Source organism: Pteropus alecto, unplaced genomic scaffold, assembly GCF_000325575.1.
Source record: "Pteropus alecto unplaced genomic scaffold, ASM32557v1 scaffold79, whole genome shotgun sequence".
In the NCBI taxonomy this organism is placed as follows: domain Eukaryota; kingdom Metazoa; phylum Chordata; class Mammalia; order Chiroptera; family Pteropodidae; genus Pteropus; species Pteropus alecto.
Window position 1 is genome coordinate 20,529,517 of NW_006494612.1, and position 14,834 is coordinate 20,544,350.

Genomic DNA, 14,834 nt, shown 5'->3' on the forward strand with positions numbered 1-14,834 from the left:
TGCAAGCTTTTCTCTCTTCCTACAGTCCTCTCTCCAGGACATCTACGAACTGCGTCTAAAAGCCTCTGGGGCCAGAGATGATGATATCCTTACTAATTAAACACTTCCAAAATTAAGTAGACAAAGTAACAGTACTAGGTTTATCTAGAATAAAAGTTATAGAAAAGCAGCTTTTCATTCTTATTCCCAGAGAAAAAAGATCATCTATACTTCACAGGGGCAGACACCATGAGGAAATACTTAGGACGATGAGTCTAGAACCTCTGGACCAGTATGGGAGTCCTTAAGCCATGCATAAAATTAAATCATGATTCCACAAAAATACTGTTAGCATCCTTAAATTCCTATATGACATAAATGCAAAATACAGTTGATCATTCTATCACTATCTTATTATTCTAGTTTACATTTCCATGAATTTTATTAAAGACAGATGTAAAGATTAACTTAATAACTTCAAAGTATGATTATTTAAATACTTACTTCGCAGTTGTCTCTTTATTTCTTTTGCAGGATCTAGCCAGTTCTGCGGGGGGAGGGAAATAAAGGTTAATTAACCCATGAGAAATATTCCAGAGTCCAAAATGAAACAGTTTAGAGTTCACACACTTAAGTAAATACAAACATATTTTAATAAAGTCCTATTCGAAGTTCGTTTCACCTATTAGCATTCCACTGGGCTAAGTATTGATTTATTTTTGAATGTGTGTGTTATAAATAAAATATTAAAACACTTTTAAGATGAGTCTCTTGGGCCTCATTTTTCTGGGATCTGAAATCAAACACCTAACCAAATGACAAGACATGATATATCTACACATAGTCTTTATTCTATAGCAGAACTACCAGGAAACAGCCCTCATGGACACTGAAATGAAAGCAATAATTAGCTCCAATTCATAAAGAATAAAATCTGAATCAGAATCTATTGGTTAAAAGTATGTATCCTCCAGTAAAAACAATGATCTCAACTCCTAAAGCCAACTCTTCCTCTTCTTCCTCCTTAAATTTTCTTTTTCTCTGTAACTGTGCAATGCTTTGGAGAAGTGCTGTCAGATTGGAGTAGAAATTTTCCTTCCTGGTTTTCCTGCTTAAAACTTCACTCCAAGCTGGAAGTCACAACCATTAAGAACTTTTTTTCACTTCCCCTTATCTCTACCTTTTGAGAAAGCTAACATAAAAATATTCTAGGAAACCACTATAATATAACATCCTAAAGCAAAAATGATCGAACTTCTAGATTCAAACCACCTACTTTAAAGACATTAAATATTCGTCTTTCAAAGCTATAGGCAAAACACACATCTAAAAAAATTATATAAGTATATATAAATTTTTTTTTGCTTTTTTATACTTCTCCACCTTATCCTTTTAAGTCATTATTAAAGTTCACCTTACTTTATCTTCGCTAACACAGGAGAACAAGTACCTTTTTGAGATACAATAAACTGATTCAAATAATTGGCTTTACAATAAATTTCATTCACTTTAAGTATCCAAAATAATTTATTATATAATATCTGTACTTAAACAGAATGTTATTTGGACATATAAAGCAAACGACTAAAATGTTTATTGTTATGTAGAAAATAACCTGCTCTCTCAGCAAGATACTGAATTAGTACAACAGAACGTTAGCTTACACTATTAAAAAGTAGTAACAAGGGGATGATTTGAAAGCAAAGCTGCATAGACCCCTAAGGGTTTTACCACTCCAGTCACTGCCTGCACTCAGGGCAGCAAGGATCCAAGGTGAGCAGGGCTCTGTTCTACCACTGGTTATCCTCAAACCTCTCCATAAAGAACTATTAGAACTTAATCCAGTTTCATATTAGTGGTGTCCCAGCTGCATGGCTCAATGTGACGAGCCAGTAGGACCTTCTAATGGTACCTCCAGTGCAATGTTAGGGAGAAGCTCTAATTCTTCCCTCAGAAAAGAGCCTGGCATTCAACTTCCTTGCCCTGCAGCTGCTGTCCCACACAACAGCTGGCTCGCAAATGGCCGGCTATGATGAGTGAACAAAAATGAGAAAAATACATCATTCAGTCTCTAGCCCAGACAGAGGAGAGGCTGGGGGAGAGGTAAAGGAAGTCAAATGTGTTGTGGCATTTCATCCAAGGAAGTAACAACCACAGCAAGAATAACTGAATTAGAGACAACTGGTGCCAAACTGAAAAGAAAAAAAAAAAAACCATTATCACAGGAAAAGAGTAGAGTATAGGGGAAAGTACTGGTCTTAAAGGGCTAGACAGACTCTCCCAAACCTTGGGTTTCTTCATGTGACAGTTGATACAGATGCCTGCTACAAAAGAGCAAAAAAGACCTCTCTCTGTTCTAAGAGGAAGATGGTGGAAGCAACATCGTCTTCAGTGACCCCAGAATGACTCAGCGTCCCAGCCATCCGGCACCTTCCATTCTCACCCAAAGCACCAATCCCCTTGGTACAAGTTCCCTGACAGTTTCTGCACAGCGTGGAGAGAGTCACACAGCTCTACAGACCCAGGAGTATGAGTGACAAGTTTCTGTGCACCAGCCAGCCATATTCAGACTCAAGTGTCATTCTTGGGCCACTTTCTACAACATGGCCAGCTGCAATATTAGAAGATTTACAATGGCTTCTTTTCTTTCAAACTCCTATCTAAGGGCTAAGTGGGCAGAGTTTGCTGAAGCGATCAAACAGCAGCAGCAGAAGTGCCTCCTTCCGTTTGCTTACCTGGTTTTCCCTTTGCTGCCAACGCATTTGCTTCTACACTAGTGAGCACCACTCCTACCAAGGCGTAAGGAGGTCTCCCCGTCCCCAGTACGACTTTGCAAGGGCCGGGACAGACCATACTACTTGTATCCTTCGCAGTATTTGACAGTTTTAGGCAACCAGTAAGGTACTAAATTAATACCTCTTGATTAATATCTGCCCATTGCTTTCTTCCTCCCTCCCGATGCTGTGGTCATCTTAAAAGACTACAGATTACATTATTTTATTAGATTTATTTTGATTTGAATAATTAGTTCCAGTAAGTACTTAGATCATGAGTGGGATATAATTTTACTGCCTAGGGTCTTAAATTCATAAGTAAAAAAACAAAATACTGACTTAATATGACTTTCAAAAGAAATACAAGTGTATTATCTGCATCAGCAATTACACATGTAGACATAAAACTCTTTAACAAATAAAAAGTTCTCGGTTTTGACACAGGAGGAGTGCTGGGTGAATCAAGAAGCAGACTCAAAAAGATGGAAAAAGTGAATAACATAAATGCACATATGTACACACCATGATAGATTATTCTCTTTAAAAAAAAAAAAAAAAGATTTGACTGCAACATATATATATACTTTGGAATGAAAAATATACAGAGTCAAATTTTGGCTTTCCACCAACTCTGTATAAACTTGGATTCATTCCTTAGCTTTTAAGCCTCAATTTCCTCAACTGCAAAATGAGGATCATAACATCCACCTCACTAGGTAGTTCTTTTTAACCAATCATTCATTTGAATGCTTCCTGAAAATTAAGTACCTATATAAAGTACTTTACCAAGTGCCTTAAATAGATGGTTTTTTTGCAATGATAAAATTAAATTGGCTTATCACCTTTTGGGGGGTGTGTGTGTGTGTGTGTGTATATATATCCCTTCTTCACATAATTTTATATTTCCAAAGGTAATCTGTTAAATATATTTAAAAAGTTAACATTTATAAAACATTTCTATCCACAAAAAGTTAATAAATCAGGCTCTGGGTTCACAAAATACAGTCACTATATTCATGGGCCAGATGAAATAAAAATCAGACCCCCTTTCCTTAGAGAAAATTATCTGATAATAACAGCCCTTTCTACAAAGCCTCTTCCTGGAAATGAAGACAAGACATAAACAGCACAATTGCTTCTCATGAAAATAATTACAAGTATGACTAGTCCAAATGCTTCTATCATGTGAAAGTATTACCTAGCTAAGTTTTTCTAAATTTTGCCTAATGATAAGGATCCATCTGGCACATCTGTTAAATGGAACAAACAGATTTACCCATCATCTACCCGAAACATACCAAAACATTCTTGAGGACGGGGGCCTGAGAATCTCTGTTTTAAGTGACAGCTGCAGGCGATTCATGATCAGGCAAGAGAAGAATTTTCTCAGTGTGTCCCAAGTTTTAAGGTATAATCAACATTGAAAAACTAAAAAGTGCTAAAATCCGTGCTCGATTTCAATAAAATCTATTTTGGTTTATTAGAAGAGAAGTATTTTGCCAGCTACTTAAGAGCAGGGACATTCATTCACTCAATTTGGTATCCTCCTCCCTCACCTTCCGCTTCCTATCCCCACTCTGTACCCAAAGTACGAGCTCAGTAAGCATTTATCTTCTGAATGACCATCAGGTAAAATAAATTAATAAAACTTACAAGGAATCCTATCACAGGCTTCCAACGGAAGTAAACTAGAATTAAAATGTAGTCCTGAGTGTCAGTGTTATTAAGTCGACAGTCTATGAATCAGTTGGAGAAAAAATCTTACGTCCTTACTTCACTGACTTCGAACTGAAAATTAGCATTACCATCAATTACAAATGTAGAAGAAAATCTGGTTAATATTAAGAGTACCTTTAGCTTTGTCACTTGTAGGAATCAAAAATAGTTCCATATCAAATTACAGTAGTTACAGATCTTGAAATGTCATTTATGCTAATCAACATTTTGAAATCACAGTAGGAGACTAGATAGTGATGATTACTTTACTATAAATTCTTTAATATTTTGAGAATGTTATCTATTTAATGGCTTTCTTTATAGGCCTGTATGCTTTATTGCAATTATATATTCAAACACTGTTCTCATAAGCGACCCATAGAATTCACTAGACTGCCAAAGAAATCCATGGCACAAAAAAATGTTAAAAATTTTAAAAACTCTGCCTTAAAAGTTACAGACTTTTTTTTTTAACTAAGCAGCAAAGCAAAAAACTATACACCTATTTTTTGTTTTGTTTTGTTTTTACACAGAAGTCCTTCTGTTAGTTTATCAGAGAAGCTTCTTAGTCCTACTCTCTATCCACTACAAATCTGTGGGCAAAACAGCCAAGTCTTCTGGCACGTCCCTATATTTTTAACATTGGTTCTCAGAAAAAAAATGTAAAATGAAGATGATTCTCAATTATCCACTAACAACAGAAATATCTAAAATATTCGAAAGCTTGATTATGAATCATTATATTTATATTTATAGGATATCAGTGTTAGGAAAACCCTCAGAGATTTATGGTCCAAATTTCCAAATAGAATTGGAATGGCCTAACTCCCACCTAAGTGGCTATGAGTACTGGAACATTTCTGGAATCACGAGCCACTTTGGGTTATGAGGGCCCCCTACTCCCTTGGCTTTCCTGATTTTCTAAACTCCTATAATCCTCTCTGCCACCTCAAAAGAACATCTAATCCCCTATTTCAGTGCTTCTCAAACTTTAAAGGTTTGCATATATCACCTGAAAATCTCGTCAAAGAACAGGCTGCAAGTTGGTCAGTCTAGGGTGAGGACCTGGAATTCTTCACTTCCAACAAGCTTTTAGGTGGTGCCAAGGCCACTGGTTCCCGGACCACTCTTTGAGTAGTAGAGCCCTAGATTCCTTTTTATGTAAATTCCTGTCGTTTCCTGAAAGTCATGTGTAAAGAGACATTTTTCAAGTCCTTTAACTGGCTTGTCAGATAGATATGCCCAGACTTCACTGGCTAAATAGTCCAATTGCTGACGGCATCCTGCAGAAAATCCGAGAACGCCACTGCTTCCACATTCCCACATCTAAGTAAACTCCTTCCATCACACTAAATAGCTGTTTCAAACAATATCAAGATCTATATACTCCACTTTCACCTGACAAAGATGAGAAACCAGGCCCATCGACCAGCAGCATCCCATTGGCAGTCTTACTGTGCAGCTGCCTGTCACCAGCCACCGACCACACTAGACCTAGATAACAACTCAAAATACAGTCACAAAATCTACCTTCTAGGTCCCACTACCCTCCCCTTCACCTCCCAAAATAAAATCTATCTTGCCTAATTCTCCTTTAGGCTAGATATTGAGATTCCACAGTTAAAAGTTTTTCAAAATGCCTAGCCATACCTTCCTCACTCATTTTTGGTGCTTATCAATTTGGCTAGGTGAGAGAAATTAAATTCAACCAAACTCACTCATACTTCTAAATGTTAACAGTATGAGTAAGTTTGTCTGAAATCTGCATTTTTCCCTTAAGAATTTATAGCACTAAAGCCGGTTCCCTTTATTATACCTTTGCTTAAATTAGGTCTAATAGACTATTACTATAATGCTGGTGCTTAGCTGTGAAGTTACAGGCTTTCTATGTTACAGTTAAACAGTCAGTGTACATCTGGTAGAACATGATTCAACTTCAGTCTATGGTATTATAAGGCATAACTGGATTGAATATAGAATTTTATTAAAGAATAGTTTACATATGACAAAAAGGTTAACATTTGAGCTTTTAGTTCTAGTTTCTGGGGAGAAATGCTCTGGCTATTAGGCAAGAGCTTTAAATCAATTTTTAAAAAGTTTGCTGTGACTATCAACTACTTCTAATAGGCTCCACTTTCAATATGGCTTGAAGCAAAATGACATTATAATCCTGGGGTCAGATGCCAAACTCTATTAACATCAAAAATTCAAAACAATCTTTTTCCACTTTAAAGACAGTCCAAAATTCTTAATGATGGTTCCATGTAGACATAAGAATTCTATGGACTTGGGATTTCATATATAAAAGAGTAATATATTGCTCAATTCGACATATTTTAATGACATTTTCCATTGTGAAGTTTACATAAGAGTTCTTGATATGATAAAGTTCTAAGATTAATAATGATAGATTTTCATACTCAAAAGTGAATTGAAAGTCTTCCAACTCAAGGTCTCAACAATGAGAAAAACAATGGAGTATTAACACGAAAATCAAAAGTTTAGATATTTTTCTCCATGTAAAGTTTGTACACAAATAACCATGGCTTTACCCTCACCTTTACTTTATAATATGTTGAAATGGCAAGTGACTGAAACTTCTATAAATGCAAATAATATTCAGCATGAAAGAGAATGCATCTTAAATTCCTGTATCCTAAAGTATATCCTACTGTTGAAACTGAATGGGTTTCAAACAAAATAGGACTGATTAAGCTGAGCTGGTACAGCTTACTCTGTGGGAAAATAGGACACCATACAAGTCTATAACTGAAAAATAAGAGTTCTTTTGCCTGATGTCTTGAGGACTGAAATCTTGTCTATACAAGTGAGAGGAATAAAAAAAATGTAATACAAAAGTTATGAAAGCAAACAGGTTTCATATGAATAATTATATTGCCAATTACATTTGAGCATTCAAATTCTAAAAAGTGAATATTTCAGAAAGGACACTCCACTGTTTATTCTCCCAATGTTCTGTAGCTCATGCCTAGAAAACAAAGTGCATGTCTAAATTTGTGAGCACTTTCATCTTGCATTTCATAAGTGAAGCTACAAAGTAAATAAGAATTATGAGTTCCTTGTTTAGCATTAGCCTTTTTTTGTCAATGAGAATCCTATACGTAATCTTACTTTAATATCCTCTGCCCTAATGACCTTGCCTTCTCCTTATCAGCCATCTCTTTTTGTGGCTGAACAACTGGTCCTGTCATCACACAGAGTTCTCCGCCTCATCAGACTTTATCATCCCATTCTCGGATGCAATCGTCTCCTCTCCCAAGTTTTCAATCCATTTATTTCCACTGTACTTGATCATCAACTTCTATGGACTTTGATTCCTTGGCCCTAGCCATTTTTCCCCCACCTATCAGCCCGTTTCAGATTCAGTTATGTTCCTTCCTGTGAACTGATGAAGAATCAGCACTCAGCTTCACTACCATCTCATCAGCATCACGAATTTCGTCCTCTTACCATAACCACTGTGAACACAGAAAACTGGGAACCCCCTTAATAATTCATCTCTTCACTATCACACCCAAACTGTAGATGGCAATTAGAGAAAAACACACCAATATTCTGCTGCCATCACGACTGTATGATCTCCAATCTGCATCTTTGGGTCCCCACTACTACCCTAGTCACTCTCAGTGGATGATTTTACCCTGTTTCTGAGATTTTACGCAGCACTTTGCTTAACTTGGATTTATTTAAAACTGCACCACTCCTTCTTATCTTACTTCTTGCAGACTTGGGATGAGGTCGTCCTCTTTATTCAAGGCTTATCCTGACTATGGAAGCTTCCATTATCTTCACTTTCCTCTCTCTTCAACCTTAACCTTTTCGTGGGCTTTTCCATAGACAAAGTCAAAGTTCTTTCCATCCAAGAAAATGTCAACCTCCAAATCCCTGGTAGCCTCTCTGTACTGTTATACATACTAGCCATCAGTCTCAACAGGCTATTTAAATTTAAATTTGTACTATTTAATAAAATTTAACTTCACTTCCTCAGGTGCACCGGCCATATTTCAGTTGCTATATCTGGCTGGTGGCTAGCACACCAGACAGAGCAGGTCTAGAACATGACATCATCATGGAAAGGTCTATTGAACAGTGCTGGTCTATATCCTCTCGTATCACTGTCCCACCTGTCCTTCCCTACACACAAGCTTCTTTAAATCATAGTTTATACCCACTCTCAAATTCTTTACTGTTAACTTTCCTCAGCCATCACCTACCCCTTGACCCCCAAACATCATGTAGCCAATAGCCTACAAGCATTTCCACCTTAGCAAAATGAAAATTAGATTCCATCTCTGCCCCCAGCCCCAAACTGCTGCTTATCCTCAAAGGTCCTTGTATAAAATTCTCCAATAAGCTCCCCAGTTACCCAAGCTTGAATCTTGGGACTTATCCTCAAACCCTTCCTTGCCCTCAGACCTCAGAGCTGATTAGTCATAAGATACTGCACACATAACCTACTTAGTACCGCCATCTCTTCATCATCACTTTTAATGTCATTGCCCTAGTTTCCATCACCTCTGGACTAGATTGACCTTCCTGCCTCTGGTCTCAGTCCCCTATATGCCATAAAAAGGTTACTCTTTCTGAAATGCAAATTTTATAGTGTCATTTCCTACCTAAAACCCTTCACATCAGGATAAAAATCTAACTTCTTTAGCACAAGATACAAGGCCTTCCAAAATAATGACCTTTGCCTAGCTTTCCCATAATCTCCACCAGCACTCCTCACAAAGCCCCAAAATTAATTCATGATATAAATTAAAAACACTGTGCTTGCTGAGAAAACACAGCTTCCAGACAAGCCCCCAACTCCTCCTTCTAACCTGCCAATTGCTCATAGGTCCCTCCCTCTTGGATAGAGAGACTGAAGCTGCCACATCCTCCAGCCCTGTCAAACAAATTGAAACTTCTCATATAAACCATGATGCTTCATACTGGAGCCATTACCTTTCTTTCATGCAGTATGTCCTTACTCTGCCCACATTCAAAATACTGGTCACAATTCTCAATTTCTATAATAGAATGTCAATATTAAACTGCTAGTATTTCCAAAATTTATAGAACTGCCTTTATAGAACAATATAAAATATTCATACCATAGGCCCTTTTCAGGCAGTGAAACTTAAAAGTGTCTCTTAGTCACTAATAAATGTCCAGCTGGTATTTAGAATAGGTTATGTTAAGTTCTACCATTGAACTGAGTTAGATTACTAGAAGCCTATATACTTAAATAATATTAGCCTGACTGCTATGGTCTGAAGGTTTGTTGAAATCGTAATGCAGGATGTGATGATATTAAGGTGGGGCCTCTGGGGCATAATTTGGTCATGAGGATGGAGCCGTCATGATTGGATTAGTGCCCTTATAACAGAGGCATCAGAGAATTGCTTCAACCCCTTCCGCCATTTGAGGACACAGCAAGAAGGCATTGTCTATGAACCAGAAAAGCAGCCCTCGCTGGGTACCGAATCTGCTAGCATCCTGATCTTGGACTTTCCAGCCTCTAGAAATGTGAGAAATAAATTTCTGTTGTTTATAAGCCATCCATTCTCTGATATTTCTCCAAAAGAACTAAGACACTGATCAAAAAGTTTTGGTCTATTTTCTGTCCCTAGATATGTGAGGGATATGAACCATCCCATAGGCTGTAACATCCCTTAACATTCCACAAGTAAACAGTGATGGCACTATTTTTTAATGGGGAGGGGAGAAATCATGGCACGTTCAGTGAGTATAATGTCAGGGTAGATATGTGTGCCTGTGTGTGCCTCTGAGTGAACAATGAGTGTAAAAGAAAGATAAATAAGATTCCGGGTTGGAAATTCATCTCCCAGGTGATTCTGATAGGAAGGAAAAAGTCCTTTTTGAGAAGCACTGGCATGGACTCTCACAGAATAACCATCGGTAAGTCAGGTCATCCCTTAAATTTATTGACAGCATTATAGATACATCAGCTGGAAATCTCATAATGGGAACACTGCCCATAACATCCTTTGACACCTCATACATAGCCTTGCAGAAGGACTTTCAGAATAAGATGAAAATATCCTCTAGGGCAAGATGATATTATTCCACTTCTCCAGTGATGACAGGTAAAAAAAAAACGTACCCATTTTTACCTTGACTGGCAGAAAGTTTAGAATTGTTAAATTTTCTATATTTCTTTTTCTTAGTTGACCTGGTTTTAGATCTTGTCTTCAATATTTATTACCTATGCGACTCTGGGTAAATTATTTAACTTCTCTATGCCTCAACTTTCCGTATTTATAAAGTGTGGTTGATAAAACCTACCTTTGAAGGTTATTCTGTAAACACGTGTCAATGCTTAGAACACTGCCTGCTGCAAGAATCCCAGACAGATTAGCTATTAATAGTCCTGTCTATCTCATTTTAGAATATTTTTCTGGTAAAAGCCAATTCAGATTTTTTTAAAAGAAATTATGAATAAGTATGCTTGACCACAAGCCTCAATATAAATATGTTATTCTCATCAGGTAAAACTACCCCACTGCACTCTGTACTGTTGAGATAGATTCCACTTAGAGTATTTGTTCCATGCTAGCTGCCATTCTTTAAGGCATATCCAAAATTAAATTCAGCGATTTGCTTGTTCTTCCAAAAGTTGTTATGTGACCTAAAATTTAACATATCTGAAACTACACTCATGATATACCCTGCCATCCCCCAAATGGGTCCTCGCCTTTCTCACTGAAGGGCATCCCACTCCATCCAGAAACTCAGCCCTTATTTTTGATGTTCATCATCCCTCACACCCAATCAATCATCAGATTGCTTCTATCTCCTTTCTAAATCTCTCTTAAATCATTTGCTTGTCTACTTTCACTACCACAACCTCAGCTGAGTCCACTTTTGTACTTTCAGTGAGCAGTTCTGTTCGAGTTCCCTCTCACCCCAGTCTGACAGCCAAAGTGATCTTTTTAAAGGCAAAACTGGTTGTCTCACATCACTGCTTCAGCCCATCAATGACTTACCATTTTTCTTATGAAAAAGGAAATCTCCCAAGTTTTAATATATAGCCTAGAAAGCTGTGCATGATCTGAGCCCCATCAATAACTGACTTCTTTCCCCAGCCTCATTTTATCATCCCCCCACTAACCACACCAGACTTCTCTCCAGTTTTCAAACAGTCGGTAATTTCTGCCTCAAGGTCCTTCCCATGTCCCCTCACCCAGCCAAAGTCCACTCGCACTTTATGTCTCTGCTCAAGCAGCATTCTGTCCCAAAAGTCTTCTCCATCAGTACCCTGACTCTCCGCTATAGTGCAGTAATCAAAATTTAGTAATTGTGTAATTTGGTTTTTTATACTGTCTCCTCATCTAGAACTTAAGTGGGACGTCCATGAAGCAGAGTCTATGCCTTAATTGTTTACATAGTTGAGTACACTGGTTTATACATGAGCAGTATTTTTTTTTAATTGTGGTAAACACACACACACATAAAATTTACCATCTTAACTATTTTTTAGTATACTTCAGCAGTGCTAATTACATTCACATTGTTGCAGAACAGATTCTGAAACTTGTTCATCTTCAAAACTGAAACTCTGTATACCCGCTGAGCAACTCTCCATTTCTGCTTCCCTTCAGTCGGAAAGTACCATTCTACTTTGTTTCCATGAGTTTTAACTATGGATACCTCATGTAAGTAGACTCATACAGTGCTTGTTTTGTTTGTTTATAACAAGTTTATTTCACTTAATATGATGTTTTTTAGGTTCATCCATGGTATATAGCATGTGACAAGATTTCCTTCTTTTCAAGACTCATTACATTCTATTCATATTTTTTTTATCCAAGTCATCCATCAAAGGACATCTGGATTGCTTCCACCTCTTGGCTACTGTGTGTGAGTAATGCTGCAGTGAAGATGGGTGTGCAAATCTCTCTTCAAGATCCTGCTTGCAATTCTTTTGAATATATACCAGAAGTGGGATTTCTGGATCATATGATAATTCTATTTTTAATTTTTTGAGTAATCTCTACCTGTTTCCCATAATAGCTGTACCATACTACATTCTCATCACCTGTGTGCAAAGGTTCCAATTTCTTCACATCTTTATCAACACTTGTTATTTACTATTTTTTGTTGTTGTTTTTTTTATAGTGGCCATCCTAATGGGTATGAAATGGCATGCAGGTAGTATTTAATAAATATCTGAGGCTATACAGATAAAAAGGTATGTTCTCTACCCTCCAGAAGTTCTAGAGTAATGGGGAGAAAGGCTGACACACAAAAAAGGTTTGTGCTAAATATCTAGATGACAAAGGGAAGGAACTGTCAACTCTCCTTGAGTTGGGGCAGGAAGGGTGGTGGTGGGTGGTCAAGGGAATCACATCGAATAGGATACTGAAGTTGGACCTTTAGGAAAAGCTGGCATTCAGATACAAAAATGGGAAGGACATTCCAAATGTAGAGAGTAGTATGTTCGAGCAGATATTGTATGGACCAGCAAGGCTCCTTTAGAAGAGAAACTGGTGTTGATTACATATGGACTGTATGTGAGAGTTTACTGAGAAATGAAGCTAAGTAAACAGACTGCAGTCTCATGACCAAGAGCTGGGTAAACCGCACTAAGAGGGTTAGATTGTATCCACTAAATGGCTTTAAGCCAGGGAGTGCCAAAATCAGATATGAGGTATGAAGCATGATCATAGAGGCCTGGGACTGGGCAGTTTGTACAGTTAGGAGGCTAATAAAATAGTCAAAGCAAGAGATGACAGGGGCCTAAACCGAAGCAAGACCTGCGGACAAAGAGAACCAGGAGAGAGATGTTAACAGGTGGAAAAGACAGATCTTACTGGAACAATGGAAGGAGGTATAAGAAACATCTGTCACTCTTCCGGGGACAGATGAAGTTTAAGGAAAACATGCCTAGTTTGCTTTTTGGTAACTGAATGTAGTATCCAGTAGGCAGTGAAGTATATGAGTCTGAGATTCAGGTGAAAGACATGAATGAAGACACATATATTGGGAGTCGTCAAAATAAAAAATAGTGAATCCTACCATCTAAATATCACTCTTCCTTATGTAAATCTAGTGTTCCAGAAATTGCAGCTGTCTTAATGCGGCATATCCTGTATTTCTACTAATAGAATGTTATTCTATATATTTTACAATAGACCAGATAGTCTCCCTATTTTATAAACACTACACACTCCTATGGATCTACCAATATGTCATCTCAGAAAAACTGGGTAATAAGCCAAACTCCCAGTACTTTCTCTTTTGCAGCAAAGAGGGCCAAAGAAGGGCACATGACTGTAAACATTAGGAAGACCACCTTATAATTTAAAGCCTAAGAAGACTGCCTAGTTTATTTAGTTGAATGCCTAATATGCTCTTACTTCTGAGAAAAGTATTCTGCATAGAGTTCTAATAAGAATATTCGCATGCTATTCAGCAGGCAGGCAGGCATTTAAATTGTCTTTAATGTGGAATTAAACCACAAATTATATATCAAGGATTTAAAACTAAGCAAGTTGAGAAAATTTAATTCATATGTAATTAATACCCTTAGTACCCTGTATTTCATTACCAGGATATATAAATACAAACAATAATAGCATGTGGGCAAATAAAATTTACAGCCTGTATTTATCAACTGACTGTTCTGTTCTGACTGTTCTATTGTGATATGAATGTTAGATACTGAAAAATAACTCTTTTCACTATAACCAAGTGCTCTGGGCATCCTCAAACAGAATGATCATAGTCTGTCCACAGCCACAATCTACCTAAAAAGGCTTCACTTTAGGGTGCAACCATGGACCAAACCTTTATTCTCCTATACTCAGTAGCTTTTCCACAACTCAAGTCTCAAGCCTCAGAAAGTGATATAGAAGAGAAAAAGTCCTTTAACAATGAGGAAAGTGATAGAGGCTGAATGTTTGTATCCCGCCCCCCCCCACCCCACCCCCCGCCAAATTCATATGTTGAAACCTAATCTCCTATGTGAGAGTATCTAGAGGTGGAACTTTGGGGTTGATTAGGTCATCAAAATGGAGCTCTCAGAATGGGCTTAGTGCCCTTATAAAAGAGGCTTCAGTGAGCACCTTGCTCCACAAACCATGTGAAGAACAGTGAGAAGGCACTGTCTATGAATCAGAAAGTGGGCCCTCGCCAGACACCGAATGTGTGTGCTTATAGTCTAAGTGAAAAAGTACACACGTGATGGCAAAAAGTTATAGGTGGTTCCCTCTACACAAGCTTTCAATATTCGTCAAATATCTACAATGAACATAAAAATAAGTCATGATAAAAACATAAAATATGTTATTTTAAAGTGAAAATTTAGAATAGTTAAGAAAAAATACAGCATTTTTC

At 37.4% G+C, this 14,834-nt stretch overlaps 1 protein-coding gene across 11 annotated transcripts in view; it reads right to left on the reverse strand.

Moving 5' to 3' along the window:
• The window catches only part of EPB41L2 (erythrocyte membrane protein band 4.1 like 2), a 194,697-nt gene that overhangs the window by 62,678 nt on the left and 117,185 nt on the right, over nucleotides 1-14,834 (reverse strand). For all 11 annotated transcript variants that reach the window (XM_025042450.1, XM_025042446.1, XM_015600086.2 and 8 more), the window contains exon 5: nucleotides 484-526. In XM_025042450.1, coding sequence (XP_024898218.1) covers nucleotides 484-526 — 43 coding nt within the window. The remainder of the gene's footprint in view (nucleotides 1-483; nucleotides 527-14,834) is intronic.